We start from the raw sequence: 20,086 nt of genomic DNA on the forward strand, positions 1-20,086 counted from the left end.
TGACAGACATTCCAGAGTGGGACAACACAATAGACATAGGTCTAAGATGGGCAGATCAGCCCAAAAGGCTGACAGGACAGCAAAGCGTTTCAGTGCTGTCCCTAGCTCAGTGACATCTAGAGGTAGTTCAGTTATCAACTTTTGGTGCTATGTAATGGGAGGAGCAAATTCTGCCTTGTCAGGCCTCAAACAGGGCTTGGACTCAAAGAGTTTGGAAGATACCAGGTTGTGACTTTCTTTCTCCAGGTCAAAGGCTGGAGGAGGACCATACCTGTGCTGTAAGGTCTCCCATTGAACATGAAGTGCACAGTTCACTTGAGTTTCAGCTTCCCTTATGTTCAGTACGTACAGGTGTGCTCTCATACCAGCAGCACAGTGGTAACAGGCCACATCACCTCACAGACACTGTACTGTTCACTTTTAAGGGCTACGCATACCTGCAAAAAAGCCCTTTCTTCATTTGACATTTAAAGAAAAGAATGAAGCCTGTCAATGGATGAAATAAGGCAACCTGCATAAAAAAGGCAAGTGGGTGAGGATTTCTTTCCCCCTATATTACATATATTCCCTGTGATCAAAACCGCTGGCTGTAATCCAGCAAGCTCTAAGGCGGTTAGGTTTCTTTATGTAGTCAGACCATGCCTGCATTTTCATTTAAGGTGGCTGATGTCAACCAGATCCCAGCTCACCTTCCTGCCAGTGGTTTGACTGCAGCGCGGCAGCCCCTGCCTGGTTTTCTTGCAGAATGCGTGCTTTTCCCCCATGATTTAGTGGCTGCGCAGACTGGCTTCTAGAAAGGGGACAGGACCAGCATAACTACACAACCACCTCTAAACTAGCCAGAAAGGCTAACAAGTAGCACGAAGCCACACAGCACTGGCCAAGTTGCATTTGCAAGATGTATATTTTGGCAGCTTCATCAGATCAACTTGTTTTTACATCTTTGTGGCAAATCCATCTCATCTCTTATTCTTGGGTGGAAAGGATGCAATTATCCCTTGTTAATTAAAACTGTCATGTATCAGGCTAGCCAACGGGGAGCCGAATGGACCTGTTGAATCTGAAATGACTCCCAAGGCATGGCTGAGGCCCCTCAGCAGCCTGCAAGGTATGCGTGGCTGTGCATGGATGTATGGGAAGAGAGATGTGCTTTCTCCCCTGGCTTGGCTTCTCTCCCTTTTCATGGGAGATGGGTTTGAGCTGACAGGTCATGAACCCACTCCCACAAACTGCTGAGCGAGATGCAAAGGCACGTCACATCAGCCAGCTCCGAGGGGGGCTGCAGTTTCTGGCAGTCCCTTCAAGCCAGCCGCACGCCATCACCTGGCTGTCTCTTCTCTCCCCTCACCTCCATGCGTCCTGCACTGGAGATGCAGACAGAGCCCTCCCTTGCATAAGGCAGAGCTGGTTTGCTATGGCAGCATAACTATGTGGGACCGAGGCAGAATCAAGAAAAACCCCAGAGCTGCAACAGATCAGAAATTGAAGCAGAACTCGGCGTCCTGCTCTACCTATCTTCCTGGTATGAGTTTAAAGATAGTGTTATTATTTAACTTGCTAATGCAGTCTTTGAGTGCAGGACACAGTAACGCAGTCTTAAACATCACCTTTAAGAGACACAGCCCTTATCTCACTTATTTCTTTTTATTGCACAGATAAGGTAGAGACACAGACAGAATATAGGCAGAAAAAAAAAAGCTTCTATGTTGCTAGGAAACTAATTCAGAAAACACCGATGATACTTACAGGGTAAGGTTGAACAACAGTAAGGAGGATTGATTCTTTGCAGCTTCTACAAAAAGAAAAAAAAAAAGTAAAATCAAGTAAAGATTCATACTTTTATTCACTACAGATAGCCAGCTTTTCTTTTTAATGGAGAAAACTGCAATAAGATGGCAAAATGTTTATTAAAATCACATAGCAGAGAATTACAGAGATTAATAATATGCCAAAATAACAATGGATATTAAAAAATAAGTTTTTTCCAATCTAACAAATGGAATTGACGTAACTTCAGAGTTTATACTATGAAATATTTGCTTCATCAGAGACACCTGCCTGCTGCGATAATGGTTTTCTGCAGCAAGAATGATTAATCCTATCAGTTCAGCATCTAGACTACGAATTTCTTTCACCTACTTTACAAATGCAAGTCACTTTTTATACCATCTAGCTCTTGTACACTTAATGCCAAATTTATCAGAAGACAGCAGCGTTTTCAAAACAAAACCAAGAATGAAATTTAGCCCCCATTTCTTCTCTAGCTCACCTTTTTAAATGGGTGGAAAAAGATTAACATTTGGTGAAAACCTCTGTCAGAATTTTTACTTCTTTACAAGATTACTTAAGAAAGGTTTTTCTTTAAAATTGAACAGCTCTTCTTTAGGATGAAACTAGTAAACGGAAAACATATAAGCAGCTCTAAAAAAACCCAACTGATTTACAGTGTAAAGAGAAGAAGTTATTAGGAATCTTGATATGATCAGGTGGTCTAGACAAATGAGAAGTGTATACTTCGACTCCTGGTGGGCAGTGGGGGGTGGTGGGTAACTGGGGAAAAGTAAGGGTAAAGTGGAAGAAGAAGGACCAGAGTCAATATCTCTCATTTTATATTGTTGGTCAGGTGGCTGTTGAGGGCAATTTTAGATAAGAAAAGGTCAGTTGCTATTTTGTTGAGATGGAGCTGATTTTCTGTTGGTTTTACTACTTTCAAACACAATTAATTGTTTATTTATGTGATTTATTGCCTGGCTAACTGAAGTGCAACTGATTTGGCATGCCCGACCTGTTCAGCAGAACTAACTAAAATAAATCACACGGTGTTGATCTTATACAGTGTCACCTTATATGCACATTCACACCACTGATACACAACTTAAAAAGCCAAAAAGCAAAGAAAATAGAGGAGAGACTGAAGGTCCGGTCAGAAAATTGGTCAGGAAAGTCAGGCTATTCTTGATGAAGCCAACGCATCTCTGAAAGCCACCTGCGACAGCAAATTCTACTTTTGTCAAAACCATCAGTCATGCAAGGAGCAAGGTCTGATCAAACATCCCATAACTAAAGAAAAAGTTGTTAAGCTTAAATTTTTACTCTTATTAGATATTTGTATCATTACACTAAAAGAGTATAAGTAGACTTTTCAAAAGGAGGGATTGAAGGCTTTGGTTACTTATCTGTGCTTGGAACAACAGAAATAAAATTGAGTTAGAAAGTTATTATTAAGGAGCTATATGTGGTGAAAATTAAATATTCTGCCACAAACCACCATAATTTCATCCCCTTAACTACTTGAAGGGATTTCCCACACTTATTTTTCATATTAATAAAACACGTTCCAAATTTAAACTCCAGAAATTATTTATTCAATCATGAAACAGCTTTTATTTACAGTGTTCTTATTTCTGAAAATTCACAGTTAATTTTTAAGGTCTGTAAGCTATAGTTTTGGAAATCTCCAAAATTATTCTTCATTATTCTCCATTGTTATTCTTGAAGCGTTTACAGCTTATAGTTTTAAAAAAAGCAGCCTCCATTCTGTTTTGGTTAACAGGATTCCCTCTACTTTTTTTTCTATTCTACCTACCACATTTTTGGGAATCTGAAAATGCATGATAAGAAATATAATTTATTTCAAGAATCTCACAGTCACATCTATGCTATCCACATCTATCCAATTCGTCACTGTGATATTGATCCAGGCACACGGGTAGACAGAAAAGCCCACAGTTGTTAGCTCTGGGACAAACTGCAGCTCTGGGATAACTACTCCATGCCCAAGTGACCTCTTTAATTACTTTCAACCCACTAATTTATTTTTCTCATGCAATGTAAGATTACCACCACCCCTGCCTCCTGTGGTCCAGCTACCTTAGAGAGTTGCCTTTAAAAAAGAAAATCGGCTTCCCCAAAAATGTTTTGCAGCTTTTCATTATTCTTGGATTAAAACTGTCCAGGTGCCCGTGTAGGCAAGATACATCCTAGACTAACAAGAGCTTTTTTAAACCAAAAGGTCAAAGGGTTTATTTTAGAGACGAGACTTTCTTACAGGATAATCACTTGCATTGGAAGGATGCTAGACCCTGCATCATTCATTCAACATTTGAGGCTATAACAAGGCCATTTGGAGTACCTGGACCCAGGCATATTACACATACACACAGCAGGTGTCAAGCACCACCTACAGTCCCCTAATCATTAGAGAAAATACTTTTTGTAACACACATGCTACATACAAAACACAGCACGGTTACAACAGAAATAAATATTTAATCAGCAGCTTTTTGATCTGCAGTACTCAGTCACAACTCCATCGCTTGTTTTAAAACTGCCTCAACTCATGATGACAAAACTCCATACCACAGCACATCACTTTCTACTTCCGATACTGTTAGCAAATCCTATATATCTAAATGATAACCCTTGCACAGCACTGGAGACTGCCAACCATACCATGTATTGTATGTGTCACAGTAATGGAAAAACAATGCAGTCACTGACTGTGTACTGTGGTCTGTAAGTTCTACAGCTTAAATGTATGTGTACATACCTATGTCCATGTGTGACAGTAGAACATATAAACAGTTTAGATTAGATTACATAAACTAGGTATGTCACCATATGTAAATGCGAGCTACTTCTTTTAAACAACTTCTGAAAGATAGTAAAGGCTAAAAAAACCCCAACTGCAGTCTTACTTTCCCCCTGAAATGTCTTTCCTCCTTTAAGAATGTGACTAAAGTAAAAAAAACCCAACAAACAAACAAAAAAAGAGCACATATTACAGATATTTTATTACCTTTCATATTCACTTAACCACAATCTAATTATTTCTCTTTTAAATCTACATACTTTATTTTAGAGTCGGTCAAGACCAAACATCTGCAACTCCAAACTTGGACAACAGCTGTGGACTTTTTGGATGCTCTGCCATCTGATCAGCTACGAACAACACCACAGTAAAATATCATTGGTTTTTGGTTTTTTTTTTCATTTCCTGACATTAGATTGAAATGGTGAAAGGCTAAAATCTGAAAACTGCGCTGGGAATTTCAGTGATTCATCTCTCTGTCCTTCCCTGTGCCCCGTGTGGTGATTATATTTGCCCACTCTCCCTACTCCTTACAGTTAGCCTGTAACAAAGAGAGAATACAGATGGTTCAGGAATCAAATTATGGCACATTATAAAGGTTAAAGTTGTATTACTAAGTATCACGCATCTCGGGATATATGAGGCATTAACATTCAGCTACAATGCCAGCCATTGACTTTATCTGGGAACTTGCGGCTGGAAATCACTGTCCCTCTTCTGCTTCCTTCTAGCTGGAAGAGAGAAAGGGATGTGAGGGCAGACAAGGGACATGGGGGGAATCCCAGTATCTGAGCCATATGGCATAAGTGGCTCTGTTCTTTTTATGTGTCCTACAGCAAATACGGCATATGAAAAAAGAGAAAGTATATATATTACCTGTACTTACTCTTAAGAACTGAGAATGGAAAATCATTGTTTACGCTAATTTAAAAGCTTTTAGCAATTTTACGTACTAGAGGAGTACTAGGTTTCTCTCCCAGGGAAGATGAACGAATTAGGAATTGGCATATAATAAATACATCTCCAGGGAATGCAATTAAGAAAAATCTTTCTCTTAACCGTAACTTATCCCTGTTTCACTCACATTGAACATCAAATTCTGAAACTCTTGTTTTGAAATGCTTTGTTCTCTACTGTTTCAGGATCCTTTGTTTCACTTTGGGTCTCACTATTGATGAGAAAGGTCTGAATTTCACAATTATGGTGTGATGCCACGATTTGCAGTATGCTTCACACTACATTTTTGAAGTAAGGAAACAGAAATCAGCGGGTCAAAAACTAACTACAAAATGTAACAGGTTACCTCAAATTCCCTATTCAAAGCTAAGAAAAGTGGAACTCATCCTCAAATTCTAGCATCTAGGCTAGAGAAAAATCATTCAGCATTTGAATGTCTTTCATTATTATGAAGATTAAAGCAGTAATAACGAACAAAGAGTTTGCAAAGTCACTCTATTGTAGTACATTTAGAATTATTTCAAAAGGATCATTTTGACTTGAGCTGTACATACATTTTTACATAAAACCTGTTCTATGGTAGTTATCTTCACCTGGGGAGGCTCCAAATTTCAATTCTCCAGACTTTTATCATGAGCAACAGTTCCTCTGGAAAAGAAAAATTTACCCCAGAGATCGGCCTAGATTTCTTTCCAGGGCTAGAGACATCTTCTGGAGGGACCTCAGTGGGACACAGTAGACCCATCCTAACCTAGTGTTGCCTCATCCTCCACAGCCACCCCCCCCAGCATATCTCCAGGTTCTGCAATGATACCAACCTACCTGAGTGGACCTTGATAAGCTAGCGGACAAACTCAGCATTTGACACCCATGAAACAATGCAGAGGGACAGGGAATGAGAGGCTTTAAGAAGATTATGCCTTTCCCCAAGGCCATTTTTTGTCACAGGAGAAGCAGAGCTGTGTAAATACAAACATACAAGCTAAAAGCCTATGCAGCTCCTGCACTGGAGAACCTCTCCAGCAAGAGCCATGGTGAGTGGGGCTCTTCCCTCTCTGTTTCCAAAGGCAACACTGCAACACAGACACTACAGGCAATGTTTCCATGGCTCAGTTGCTTCTAACTGAGAAGTAGAATAGATTAAACTAGGCTGGAAGCCCGTTTCCATGGCTCAGTTGCGAGAGAAGTAGAATAGATTAAACTAGGCTGGAAGCCATGCTGCTGTGGGCAGATCGCTTCTGGCCTCTTGATTACATCTACCCATAGATGAATGCTGTTTTAGCAGCAGGTAAAGAACCTGACCTCTCCAAACCTAGGAGAAGGATATGTTCCAGACAATTTTTAGGGGAACACAATAAAATATACTTTCTCAAGAAGTTGCCAATACATGGCACAAGAACTGCTTGAAGGGTGGCAGTGGGATTTCAGTCTCTGTCTGTCCAGCTGGCTGCACTAACATCTGGGAAGTTTCTCTGAAGATCCTGTACACAGCTAGATATGGGCTACCCTAACATCATGCTACACAGGCAAGACAGGGTATCCCACACATGGCATTACTTCCCCAACTCCATCTCAGAAGACAGTTGCCGGAGTGAAGCAGTCAGAAAATGTAGCAAGAGGCTCATGAAATAAGTTACACTACCACAAAGGTGAGGTGTGGCGTCCCAGTCTGGGGAGGAGGAGTAAGGCTGCACGGTCTATAGATAGAGGAGATGGGACATGAGGCCAAGGTCTTGCTTTGGGAGCGGATGCATGAGGAACAACCTAAGAGATGAGTCGGAGCATCTGGTTAGATGCTGTTTTTATCCCAGATGACAGAGCACAGAACACAAAGACCATGGTGTCCAGGTTTTATTTTTGGAGACAAGGAGGATGCGTTGGAATCCCTGGTATGAGGAGACAGAGGGATCACACTCACATTTGGAAAGCTGGTGTCTGCTTCTTCCACCGTTAATGGTGTTACCTGCCCTTAGCCTCACTGTCAATACAGTGAAATACTCTTGACATCCAAGCAACTTCAACTTGTAAGCTCCTGAACCCCACAGTTTCATTTGAAAAGCCTTGCTGCCTCAACAAGGTCCTTAAATTTTAAGTCTGCCATTAAATATGTGAGGACTTACAGCGGCAGAAGCAATCTGCACAAGAACCTGGGAATTTTACAGGATTGCTGTTTGAATGTCTGAGCCCTAAAAATTCTGCAAGTAATGGATGCTTGAAATGACCACTGCCACATAAAGTATAAAAGATATAAGCATGGGATTATTACTGCACTGCAGGATCAAACAGCAGCAGAAACACAGCTGAGAGAAAAGATACTCTGATTCGAACATAAATAACTTCAATAATAGCATACAGAAAATTACTGTCAAAGCAAATTGCGTTTTATATAAATGTTCTTTCTTTTAAAGGTCTGGCATGGTGTGAAAGTCAATCTTTAAAATTGTCACAGTCTGCAGCTGGCACTAATTGGAACCCTTGTTGGCAGTCTCCATAAGGGGCCAAGAAGCGAGCGTGTCTGCAGGCTGAATTACACTCGCTTCCTCCGATAGAAGTGGTCCCTTCAGATCAGGGCTGTGGCACACTGGCAGCCTTTCACACAGGAGATATCATTTCAGATGCCTCTGCAGTAAAGGCTTTGAGAATAAAAAAGCCTCCCGTTCTCTAAGGCTGTCCATCTGTCAAGCTTTCGCATGTCCCAAATTCACTGTTTTCTCCTTTATTAGTATTATGGCAAGGTGAGCCCTATAAAGAAGCTGTTCTTGAATTTCAGTGTTTTATGAAGACCTATAATTACCTCTAGCCAAAATAATCCGCTTCTCCACAAATACCAGAAGTTGTCCAGTTGCTTATATTCTCAACTTTAAGGCTATAATCTTTGTAACTGAGTTACCAAAATGTTAGTCAAACAGTAAATATCTGTGTGTGCTGTACAAGACTGCCTTGGTAAGGCTCCTTGAATATCAACAGTAGCGTTACACTGCTATATAACTGCTGAGCAATGTTACCTGCAGTCCTCTACCAGACAGTGTCTTCTTACTTCTTACTACATTGGCCTTCAATTAATTCTGGAGTGCAACTCTTAATATCAGCAATATGCAGAAAACTCTACGTTGACTGGGCCACCTTCCTTAGGCAACCTGCTCAGCCTTCCTACTCACACAGATCCATGACGGTGTCCCTGACAGAACTTGGGGTTAAACCTCAAGATGGAGTAGAGAACGTATTAGAAGTTACTAACACTGGAGTTGCCTACTCCAACAGAATCGGTATTTGCTCATTTTGGCCAGTTTAGCAAACGAGAACCAGATGGGCATGCACATATATCTGAGGGAATGAGAATTTCACCAAGTCCAACTATTAGCATGCTACTGCCACACAATCACAGCATAAATCACTTCACGCTGCATGAAGATGCCATACTGCCAAGGAGAAAAATGTAGCACTTATTCCCCTATTAATTAATTGTTCAGCTGTCCTCTTCTAATTAGACTTTCTGCACATTAGTTTTAAAAGATCAAACACAGATAAAGCGGGATAATATTGGTCTCTCAGGTCAACATTTCAATGCTAGTTTTCCTATCATTAACTGCCAAAGCCTCAGAAGCTCTGAGGCAAAGTTAATTCTCAAAGTGTAATGACCAAAGTGCAATATAAGCCAGCCCCAAGATGTCTAGTGAAGAGACAGCTTTAGGAATGGTGCTGTGGAGCTACTATACAATACTATCAAAGTAAAATATTTACAGAACAAGGATGGTCTCACCATGGAAAGGACAGTTCCACCCTCCTGAAAATTCCTCCTCTTTATTTGTCAGACGATGTTGTTTCCACCAGGCTGCAGTGACTTCTAAACTGCATTTCTGCGGGCATTTTGAACAAACCTTTTCAGACAGGGTTTCTAAGCGAGTTAAGTGCAATTTTGCTTTCCCATTCTGCAGCTGTCCATGTGCAGAAGCCGGCAGGCACGCAACAGCTGCCCACTGCACACACTACTCAGCTATGTTAAACCCATGCAATTACCTTGGCATCACTTATCTTTTGTGCTAACGTTCTTACTGAGGACTTCCAGGAACTTGGACTGAACTAAAACACCGAAGTTGCAGAACAAAATGCACAACATGGTAAATTCTAACCACTCCACAAAATCCAACCCAATGCTGACATGAACCAGCTCTCTGGTGCAGCCACCAGAGACCTAGCAATGATTATGAAATCTGTTCCGATTACTCTGTCATTTCTTAACTTCAACCTTAAAAAATGGAGCCATCATGACTTTGTTACAGTTGCATATGCGGCCATAGCAAAATCTAATTTGAAAAATGCTAAATATAAGTACAACCTCCTTCTAATTTTCTACATTTTTGTAAATATATCTGGGTGTTCAACCTGGATTCAGAGTTCATTTACCTGGGAGAGGGAAAGAAAAGGACTACAACACCTTGAGTGTATCTGAATTAGATTAAGAGAGGCTTTCTTGTGCTCTACTGAATTTCCAGTATTTGCTTAGACATCTTGACGCAGTCACATAGCCACTTGAATTTTTACTTCAATAGTGGAAACAGACAAAATAATGAAGCTTAAAGGACTGAAGGAAATGAGGAGGTAACTTTCCAAACCCTGAAAATTGGTGTTATTCCATTCGCTTATCTCAGTGTAAAAGCAAGATTAACAATAAGATCTAGCAATTGAAAAGGATGTTTCAGAGAGCAGAGGTAACTCTAATATTCACATAATGAAGCCTCGCTGGTTTCTATTTTTTTTCTTTCTAAGAGACACAACATAAATTTTCACTTAGGAAATAAATTCCCTCTTCTAATGGTTTATTTTTAATGTCTGTTTTTGCTGGCACTGTGTTAGAAAATAACAATCACCCCTCAATTTTTTTTTTCCTCTAGTCTGGCTGCAGAAGACCTCTCATGCCCCATGGGAAGTGAAAGTTTTGATTTCATCAATGCTGGGCTACTTCTCTTCGTTTTAAGTGGCAGAGCAGCACGCTTTAGATGAGGACATCTTGACAATGGGGAAAAAAGAATAAAAGAGAAATACTAATTCTTTGAATAGTCACACAGTATCAGGGAAAAAGTCAATAGCAAAAGACCAGCAGCTATGGTGATGGTATGACAATACACTAAATCAGGCTTCCAGTAGTGGACTGAAAAACCTGTGGCCATGCACCACACAGCTCTGGAGCAGTGTGTGAACAGTGCCTAATCAGTACCAGCACGCTCAGACACTTCAATAGAACAGATTTTATAAAGGATCAGGTATTGCCTTTCCTTCAGCAAATGCCATAAAGGTAGCACAGAAGTCAACAAAAAACTTCACAGCACGTCTAATGGCTAATTTGTAACTCTGTGCCCAGGTTAAAACCACACTGGTGATTGAAGAAGCAAGGTGCAGCTCTGCTACCACAATCCATGGAACCAAAGTTGGACTGACAAGTGGCTGCTTATGGCCACAATGACACGAAAGGCTGCAAAGGGAAGTGCGCTTGCTGTGATGGTCACAGCACCTTCTGGCAGCAGGCAAAGCGACGCTGGTGCCTTCCACAACGAAACCCTGCCTCTAGCAGAGCTCTTCCTTTCCTACCAAGGCTTGACAAAAAGTTAGGCAGTCGATATATTGATATTAATATAATGCAAATATTGTTTCAATAGTGTTTCTACTCTCCTAACAGTCTCCCCCTACTCTGACTTTTGTCATAGATGGGCTTACTTGGGACAGAGAGTAGATTTACTGTATATGCTGGTGCAGAATTTTGCACAGTGAAGTTTGGTCAATCTAGATAGTACGGCAGTTAAGAGATCAATAAAAAAAGCAATTCAATAAAATGCATTATCTAATGCCAAACACTTTCAATAAGTAATTAAGGCAATGTATAAAATGAACACTGGCATAAACTTGTTCCTTGCTGAGAAACAAGGTAATCACGTACTCTAAAATCACATTTCAAATTGGAAATAAGGAAGTGAAATAAAAGATAGTTGAAGATGTCAGAAACTGTAGAGGAGCAATGCCTGTATCAATAAGACTGCAGAAGAGATCTATGGGTGTTACATATTAAAGAGGAGGAAAGATCGCTACAAATGAGAAAATCCTGAAGATATTTTTATTATGTGACAAATTAACCATAATCTTTTATGACCAGAGCTTCATTTCCATTTATACCGGAGCATTAGAAATCACTGCAGCTGCTACTCATACTCTGTACGGCACTGGCATTTTCACTCTCAGGTTAGGACACTGTGTATGTAGTAATGAAAGGTAAGGCGTTCACATACATCCTTCATTCCGCAGCTATTAGATTATTTCTTCTCCTTAACGCTTTTCAAAAAGCAGAACATCAGATAAATTTTGCTGATGAAATGTTAAATGGTTTAGGAGCATCTTGTTTTAGAGAGTTATCTGAGTTTTTATTGATAGTGCATAACATTCACATAGGGCTATTTTGTGTCGGAAGTCCTTCACAGACATTATCTTAGCTCTAAGTAATCCAGCCGATAAAGAAATTAAGAAGCAGAAGATGCATTCAGAAATGAGATAAAGCTCTTGAACTCTGAAGAATATTGTATTTTCAAGTACTATATTATATACTGTTCTCAGTTCAATATTATTGGCTTTATCATTGTTCCTTAAGAAAAACACATTCATTCAAAGAGTAAATGGTGCTTTTCTTTCAGATGCTGGAACACTATTATTTTTGCTTTTAAGTCTTATCTGCTTTTTTAGAACCAGACTATCTGATCCAATCTAAGAGCATCTCTATTCTTTGTTATGGAACACATTGCTATTATTATGTTTTAAATAATTAAAGATTGACAGAAAAAGTTTTAAGAAATAAATGTTCCAACAAAACAAGATTAATTCAATTCCTCATTAAGAAAAGTTTCGGTGGTCAGTGGCTTGAGTTTTTTGGGGTTTATTATTATTGTTATTTTATCTGCAAGGTTAGACAAGTGATGGATACTGAGCTGCAGAAAGGAATGCAGAATGACTTTTGCTTACTGAGTCTGGAATAGAAAATTGGTTGGTCAGATGCCAAAGACATGTCCATGTGCCACTGAAGCGGTGTAAGTGATGGCAAATGTGATTTTATAATGATTTGGATGGGCGGCCAAAGAGGCTACCCTTCTTAAGCTACCATGCATGTGGCACAGTAATTCAGACAGAAGCAGTCCTGACGTGCAAACTGTTTGGCTGTGTTTGTGTCCCCACACATCATTTAATATATTTGAGATGTAGACTGATATGAGGAGAAATTGAGTCAGAATTGTTGCCAATAAATTAACCACTTGCTTCTCTTAAATTGCATTAGTTATTAAAAAGTCCTGCCATGAATATATACCACATATCCAAAGTGTTTAGAATTCAAAGGTTCAGCCCTCTCCTTTTTTTTAAAGGATGTATTTATTTATTGTGCTAAAATCAGTAAGATTTGACTTCGGAAATCTTTTCTATTTAAAGCTCTGTCCAACCTTTCAAAATCATATTGTTAATATTCATTTAAAACATCTATTTATGCTGGCTAACATAATAATGTATTTACAGTGTTATACCCTTCATTTTTTCCCCCTTTTGTATCACTAGAACTACATAATTTCTTTCACATTTTCCTTGGGACAAAGAATTGCTAATACAAGTCTCGCTGAAAAGTTACAAAGCAAATGTATGCTGCACGTAAATGTGGTCCCTAAGATAAAACTTAAATTACACTTAAGCAGAAATTCTTCCTTGATAAATGCAAAAATACTGCAAAATATAGGGGGGTAAAGGAATGTTTGAAAAAGGGAGAAGAAAATTACCCTGCAGACACAAACCAAGCATAAAATGCTGAACGGCTGCATTCTTCTATCCACACAGAAAATGAAGACATAATTGCGGTGCAGTGGGACGCACCAATGTGAGCTTTAGTCTAGATACGATGGGTAACAACAGCAGTAAAAATACGATGCCACTCTCTTCAATCCAGTTATTCTGTTTGAAAAAGGGAGAAGAAAATTACCCTGCAGACACAAACCAAGCATAAAATGCTGAACGGCTGCATTCTTCTATCCACACAGAAAATGAAGACATAATTGCGGTGCAGTGGGACGCACCAATGTGAGCTTTAGTCTAGATACGATGGGTAACAACAGCAGTAAAAATACGATGCCACTCTCTTCAATCCAGTTATTCCCCCCCCCCCCCGTAAACAGTTTTATCACTGTCCTCTCCTGCTCCTTAGAAGCCGTGGGTAACAGTCGGGACTGGAGAGAAGGACAGCAAAACGTCTCTCTGCTCTTTAGGAAAATGGTGAGGGGGAGGAGGGAAGCTGTTCGTGGAGGAGGCAAATAGATAACTCGCCATATAGCTGCAGCCAGAAGGTGGTAGGAGGGAAGATGGATCTTGGTATACGGAAAAAAAAGAAGAAAGGAGTGACTTCATGCGACTCGGCAAATTAATTTTATAGGTATTTTCTAAATAATTTATCTGGCGTACTTGTATTTTTTCAGCTAGATTTACATCCGCTGTGGCTTGACGAGGGCGGGCCCGTCCGGAGCTGCACGGCCCTGCCCAGAGGGGCTGGAGACGGACGGTGCTGGGGAGGGAGCAGGCTGCGCCCCGGTGCAGAGGCTGCCCTGGGAAGGCCACAGCCTCTCCTCCCGGCAAAGCCGCTCTACTGTGCCGAGCAATTATTTGACACAAAACCCTGAAGCGGGCAGGGTGGCCTCACGCGAGCGCTCCCTCAGCAGGAGCCATTGCACCGCAGGGGTGAGGGCACATGGCTGCTGCTGCTGCGGCCGCAGCTTGCAATCAGCCTCTCGGCGACCATCTCCTCTAGGCAGGAGCCAGCCCTGCCAGCCCAGGCGGCGCTCGCTGCCGGCGGGGTTCTGGGACGGAGGCACAGAGAGAAGCCTCTCTGTGAACTGCAAATGGGCCGAGGTGAGAGAGCGCAGCTGAGAGGCTTGGTCCAGCCGGCACAGCCAGCCACCCCCGGCACCCATCCTAACAGCACCTGGGGGGCGAGATTCACCTGGAGCTGCCTAACGGCATGAGGTAACCACAGCTTAGGGTACCTCTCTTGGCACCTTCTGTCACCGGGGGGACAGCTGCAGGTAGCTTCTCCCATCTTCAGCATGGCTACAGGCAACTAGCTTGGGCTCAAGGCCCAACCTGGAACAGCTGGAGTTCATCGAGGTGAATTTTCAGTCGAGGCATGGGATCGGTTTTTTTGTTGAAGACTGACCCTGGCCTGCCAGACGCACCAAGAGACCAGCAGGCTGCTCTGTGGGCTGCACGCAGGGCTTTAGGCACCTCAGCTCCACTACCTGGCTTTAGACACTGCAGGGCTGGCTCCTGTAGCCTGAGCCACCTCCAGTATGATGCATAAGTGCCTCCCATATAAGCAAACAAAACCAACTTCAATGAGTCTGAAAAGTATGTGACAGTGAGGTTCCCCTTCTACAAAATAACCCCATAAAGGACAACCTTAGGGGTCTGCAGTTTTCTTCTCCTGGGTGAACATCCCATTCTTCTCTTGAACAGCTTATAGCTTCTGTTTCATCGCTACTGTGTTGAGGACTTTCATTTAAAGCTAGTTGATGAAGTCGTTAGGCACCACAGATATCCCTCGCTTCAGCTGCAATCATGAGATAAGCATCAAAAAAAAGCTTCAAAAGTCTTATCTTCTTCATTCGTACACACTGACAATGATCTATCTGTGCAAGAATAAATTCCTTGTTCCAAGGACGAGCATTAAAATTCAGTTCTCAAAGGGGACATAACAGAGGATTTAGCATGCAAAGGATACATGTTCTTTAAAGGCTATATGTCAAACTGCAAGATTAAAAATAGACTTGTCGCAATTGAGTCTGACAGAAATCACCGTAACGTCTATGTTCCAATGGACGTAATATTCTTCATTATGTAGTCACGTAGTAATTTTTCTGGGCAACCTGGAGACTTCTCTGGAGTTTAATTAGATTGCAAATGTGATTTTTAAAAAGCAAATTAAACCATTATTTTAAAATTACATTTACTGCTGATGTAAAGTGCTAGATCATGAGTATTGGCTGACAGTTTCTTCACATCTACAGGTCAGTAGTTTTTCGCATACATGTAAGCAGTTAAGAGCCCACCCTCATGCATAATTTTGGCCTTCAGGTTGAATCTGTCAGTGAAAAGTGGATGAGAGCAAGAACAAGATCCAAACAGACAGGTCACAGAACACTGATAATGCATTTTTATCACCTGCAACCCGAACTAGATACCAAACTGGCCAGGTGCATTTCACTGATTCCTCATGTCACGTATGGCAAGAGAAGAATAAAAAAATAAGAGAGTTCAAAATTATTAATCTGTGATTCTACAGAAAACGATCCAACTATTAAAAGTCTTTTAAACCTTGCAAATCCTTTCTGTTGGGTTTTTTTTTTTTTTTTAATATTATTTATTTATTTTCAAGATTTTTTTCATTCCCTCTTTCTGGCCTATCCTGACTTTCTGCATTTCAGTGATGCTAAAAGATAATCTCAGGGCATGAGCTCTTAGGCTACGAAGGATCAATAGCTATAAAATCGTATAAAGAAAAGAGGCAGGGGAGAGTGGTATCCTTATAGCATCAGATTCTCAAAGCTAATCATTAAAAAAAAAAAGTGGAGGAGGAAGATCAGAGAGCTTTGAGCGGGATTTATTTTGTTTGCTTTCCTCCCTCTACCCTCTCCCCAGCTGCAGCTTCCCAAGAAATGTTCAAAGTTCATACCTTCCCCGTGGCTCTTCTGAAAATCCAGTCTCCAGAAGGGAAGTTTCAGGAAGGTCACCTATGAAGGGGATCTTTGCCTCTCAAAATCCAGAAGTTCAGCATTTGAACCACGTACTATTAGCATTTTTAAAGTTAGAAACCATACACTCTCCTCATTCTTTGCTCCATCCTGTGAGACCAAATATCTAACTTTTGCTTTGCTGTTCTGCATGCTGCTGTTGCCAATATCATTAACCTATTTATTCAGCCTGATGCACCTCAACGTTTTGCAAAATGTGGTGGTGACTCGCAGTGCTGCTGCTGCCTTGCTCTAAGTTGGGGCACTGTCCTGGTCCGAGCAGAGGCCTGACGAGCTCTTCCTTTCCTGGCCCTGGACAAAAAATCCCAGGTGTCCCAAAGGCGATGCATGTTTTGGTGGCTTGTATCCAAATTCGTTGGTGACACAAAGCCAGCCACTGAAGATGCTTATGGATCCCTACAGCTACGTTACGCTGACTTTAGACCTGCCTTTAGGCTGCCTCGGCTGCCCCCCAAGCTCACCATGAGGAGCAAGGGCAGAAGAGACAGGTCCTCTCCAACCTGTGGTCTTTTTTTCCTGTGTCCTGGGCTGGGAAATATTCCAGCTCCTTCAGATGCCACCTACCTCCAGTTCATTTACTAAGAAGTAATTTAGAAGATGATACTACCCTGGAAACATGTGAGTCCTTCCCTTTTGCAGAATAAGGGTGAGATCTGCACACAGCGTCATTCCTATGCACAACAGCGGGAAACGTGGAGGGAAAAGGGGGAGACAATGATTTCCACATGAAGAATCCATATTATATATATTCATTAAGGAGATCTTTGATTACATGTACAGCCAATGAAGGGAAGATAATGTTGCAGGCCAGTGTGTTGGAGAGAAGACAGGAATTCAGGAATACCTGCAGGTTCATGTTGTGCTACGTTTTAAGGGGAAAAAAAAAAGACCAGAAGTTACCAAGAGTATTCAGGACTGTTAGGGGATGCGTAGAAAAATGAAGGGAGGGGAAAAAAACCCCATGCTTATGCTTTTTCTAATTAAAAGGATTGTAGAAACAAATCTTCCCCACGAGAGAATATTCTGTAAACAAGTCGTTGTGTGGTCTCTCTGACCTTTCTCTGGAACAACTGGAGCCGGTACTATCAGATACAAAACGCTGGAATAAATGGACTGTGGATCTGATTTGGTCTGGTGGTTCCTAAATTGTTGTATTCCCCTTCCAAGTGATTAATTTGTTTCATAAAAGCTTGTGATAATGCTCACATTGAGAGGTTACCCAGTATGCACAGTACTGACATTTTTGGTTGACATTTTCTTCTCATCAAAGATCTCCTGAACTTCAGCAATCACCACGGAAATATCTGTTATATGGAATGTAACTATAAGTCCTGAATCTAATCAATTTTCTGCACAAAATGCTTAGCTTGGGAAGGAAGACGATTTCACTAAAAAACACATTAAATTATATGTTGTAAAGAAGGGTGCCATCAATTAACCACATACTTTGTTTCACTTATTTAAGCTCTATTTTTTTAGATCAGAATTTGAAATAGGGAAACATTTCTGATTCAGCCTGCTTTGGGTTTTCGGCTTTAACAATGTATTTGAGGACTAGAAAATTACACCAACCAACTTAAGGAAAGTGAAAACAGAAACATGAAAAATAATGAAATTTTATTTTTAAAAACCCATTATTATTATTATTATTACTAATATTATTATTATTGTTACTACCACTACTACTGCTAAGAAGGTAGTGATGATGCATATGAAGGGAGTTCTTACAATCCATCAGGTAAATGGTTAAACTACATGTACCGCTTGTGAGGAAGAGGATCAACACAGAAGTAGCAGAGGAGATGTGGCAAAGGCAGCTCTCCTGGGCATGGCCTCCCTTTCCTCCCCCTCTAACCTCTTTTCATAGTAAAACAGCCTCAGGAAAAAGAAGATGAACTGATTTATATCAGAAACTTTTATCTCAGTGCTGTCAAACTCATGCATTAAATAATGGTATATCAAAGTTTACCATGACTTAAAAGCCACGATGCCAGCTATGATAAACTGTGGATCTTCTGTTCTCTTGTTTTTGGTCTTTCAGAGCTCATGATTTTCTGCTCTTTCTGCAATCAACAGGACTGGGCTCTTCCACTTAAAGAAGACTGGGATTTTCACCCATTCACAGGAACACCACAACTCATAACAAAATTACCTAACGGTTTAATTCGGACCCATGAGAGAAATGACCTCCAACTGCCTGCTACTGTTCAGTAACTACATAAAAAACATCTGCTGTTTTTTTCTCTTGCAGCTACTAAGCAAAGTCAAAGGCTGCTATTGCAACCTACAACAGCCCCGAGACGCCCCCTGTGCCTCTGCACTCTGCCCCAGAGATGCCAATGTGGAATCCGTGCAAACAAAGGGTGATGCAGTGGAAAAAAAAAGGTAGTAAAGCCACTGTATAGACCATCCTATTGAGGCACAAAACAACCACAAAACTTTTTCAAAGCTCTGCATGGTTTCATTTACTTACAACCATCATTTATTTTCATTTGTGCAGAGTCATAAAACCTAACACACTAAAACCTCCTCTGGTGTCTTGCTCCTCTATGGTTTTGTTCTGCCACATATAGCATTACCTTAAAAATGGGTTTGGCCTACTTGAATACCTAATTTTCACTTTGTGATTGCTTCCTGAAGCCCTTGGTAGGCACCCAGTTTCAGAGAAGGGAGAGTGATGGGAAAGTGAAGGGAGAGGATTAGGGAGAGTGATGGAAAAGGGATCTGCAGTGGCTGGCCCGGGGAGCCACTGGGAATGGCATGTCACAAAACCACCCCCTGAATTACCCTAGATCAAACAGGTAAATGCTTTCTTACAGCCTGTTATTCCTCCATTTGACAGCAATATCTTAAATAAACTGTCAGGCTACAAGTAGAGCTGCTACAAGTAATCCATGGGGTAATCCATAAACAGCCTGACCCAAATCCCCCTGAAATGCATCAAAAAATTTCCACCATCTTCAGCAGGCTTTGGATCAGATCCACTTTGCTGGAGGATGAACATCACTCCATAGTTCCCACGAAAACTAGGCACAGGTGGCAAAGCAACAACTTTCCTGTGGCTTTTAAGAGATTTTTGTCAAATGTTTCCCTTAACAAACCCTTAAAGAAGTAGCCACTTCTTCCCTGAAAGCAAAAGGTAAGTATTTCTAGAAACAGGCGGTACACTATTTAGTATTTATAGTTATGAACACAACATTTATAGATTCAACACACAGAATATTAATCACATTCAAGCTGTCTCTAAGCAAAAATGAAAAAGGGCATTATTCTCTGTGCCTGCAAAAACAAATCCATCATCTATGCCAGGTAAATAAAAATAATTAATTTACGAAGCTGTAGAATGGCTTTATTTGCACTTGACTGTTTAATGGGCAGGAGTTTTAATAGATCTGGCACTGGCAGGATAGAGGGAAACAACGCTCTCTCTACCACTGAATCACGTTTAATAATTGTAAAATGCTCCGTTTTGTTACTCTATTCACAATAATAACAGTATTGTTAAACAGCTATCATAACAAATGTATTTTTGACCGAAGAGCCACTGACATTTGTCTTTATAAATTAAGCTAGACATAAAAATAACAGAACAGTGCATTGGTGCTGTGCTATGAGCAGCAACCGGTATCCTACTGGGAAATCTGTATTATCCTGCCTCATGCATCAGATATCTAAATGAGCAGGCTTGACAAGAGCTTTTTTTTCCCCTCATTGTTAATGA

At 40.9% G+C, this 20,086-nt stretch overlaps 1 protein-coding gene across 1 annotated transcript in view; it reads right to left on the bottom strand.

Annotated features, from left to right (window-relative positions):
- Nucleotides 1-20,086, bottom strand: part of FRMPD4 (FERM and PDZ domain containing 4) — a 119,642-nt gene that overhangs the window by 30,026 nt on the left and 69,530 nt on the right. Inside the window, exon 4 of the mRNA XM_009646341.2 lies at nt 1,747-1,792. Within this exon, the coding sequence (XP_009644636.1) occupies nt 1,747-1,792 (46 nt within the window). The remainder of the gene's footprint in view (nt 1-1,746; nt 1,793-20,086) is intronic.

This window comes from Egretta garzetta, unplaced genomic scaffold, assembly GCF_000687185.1.
Source record: "Egretta garzetta isolate BGI_Z169 unplaced genomic scaffold, ASM68718v1 scaffold49, whole genome shotgun sequence".
NCBI lineage: Eukaryota > Metazoa > Chordata > Aves > Pelecaniformes > Ardeidae > Egretta > Egretta garzetta.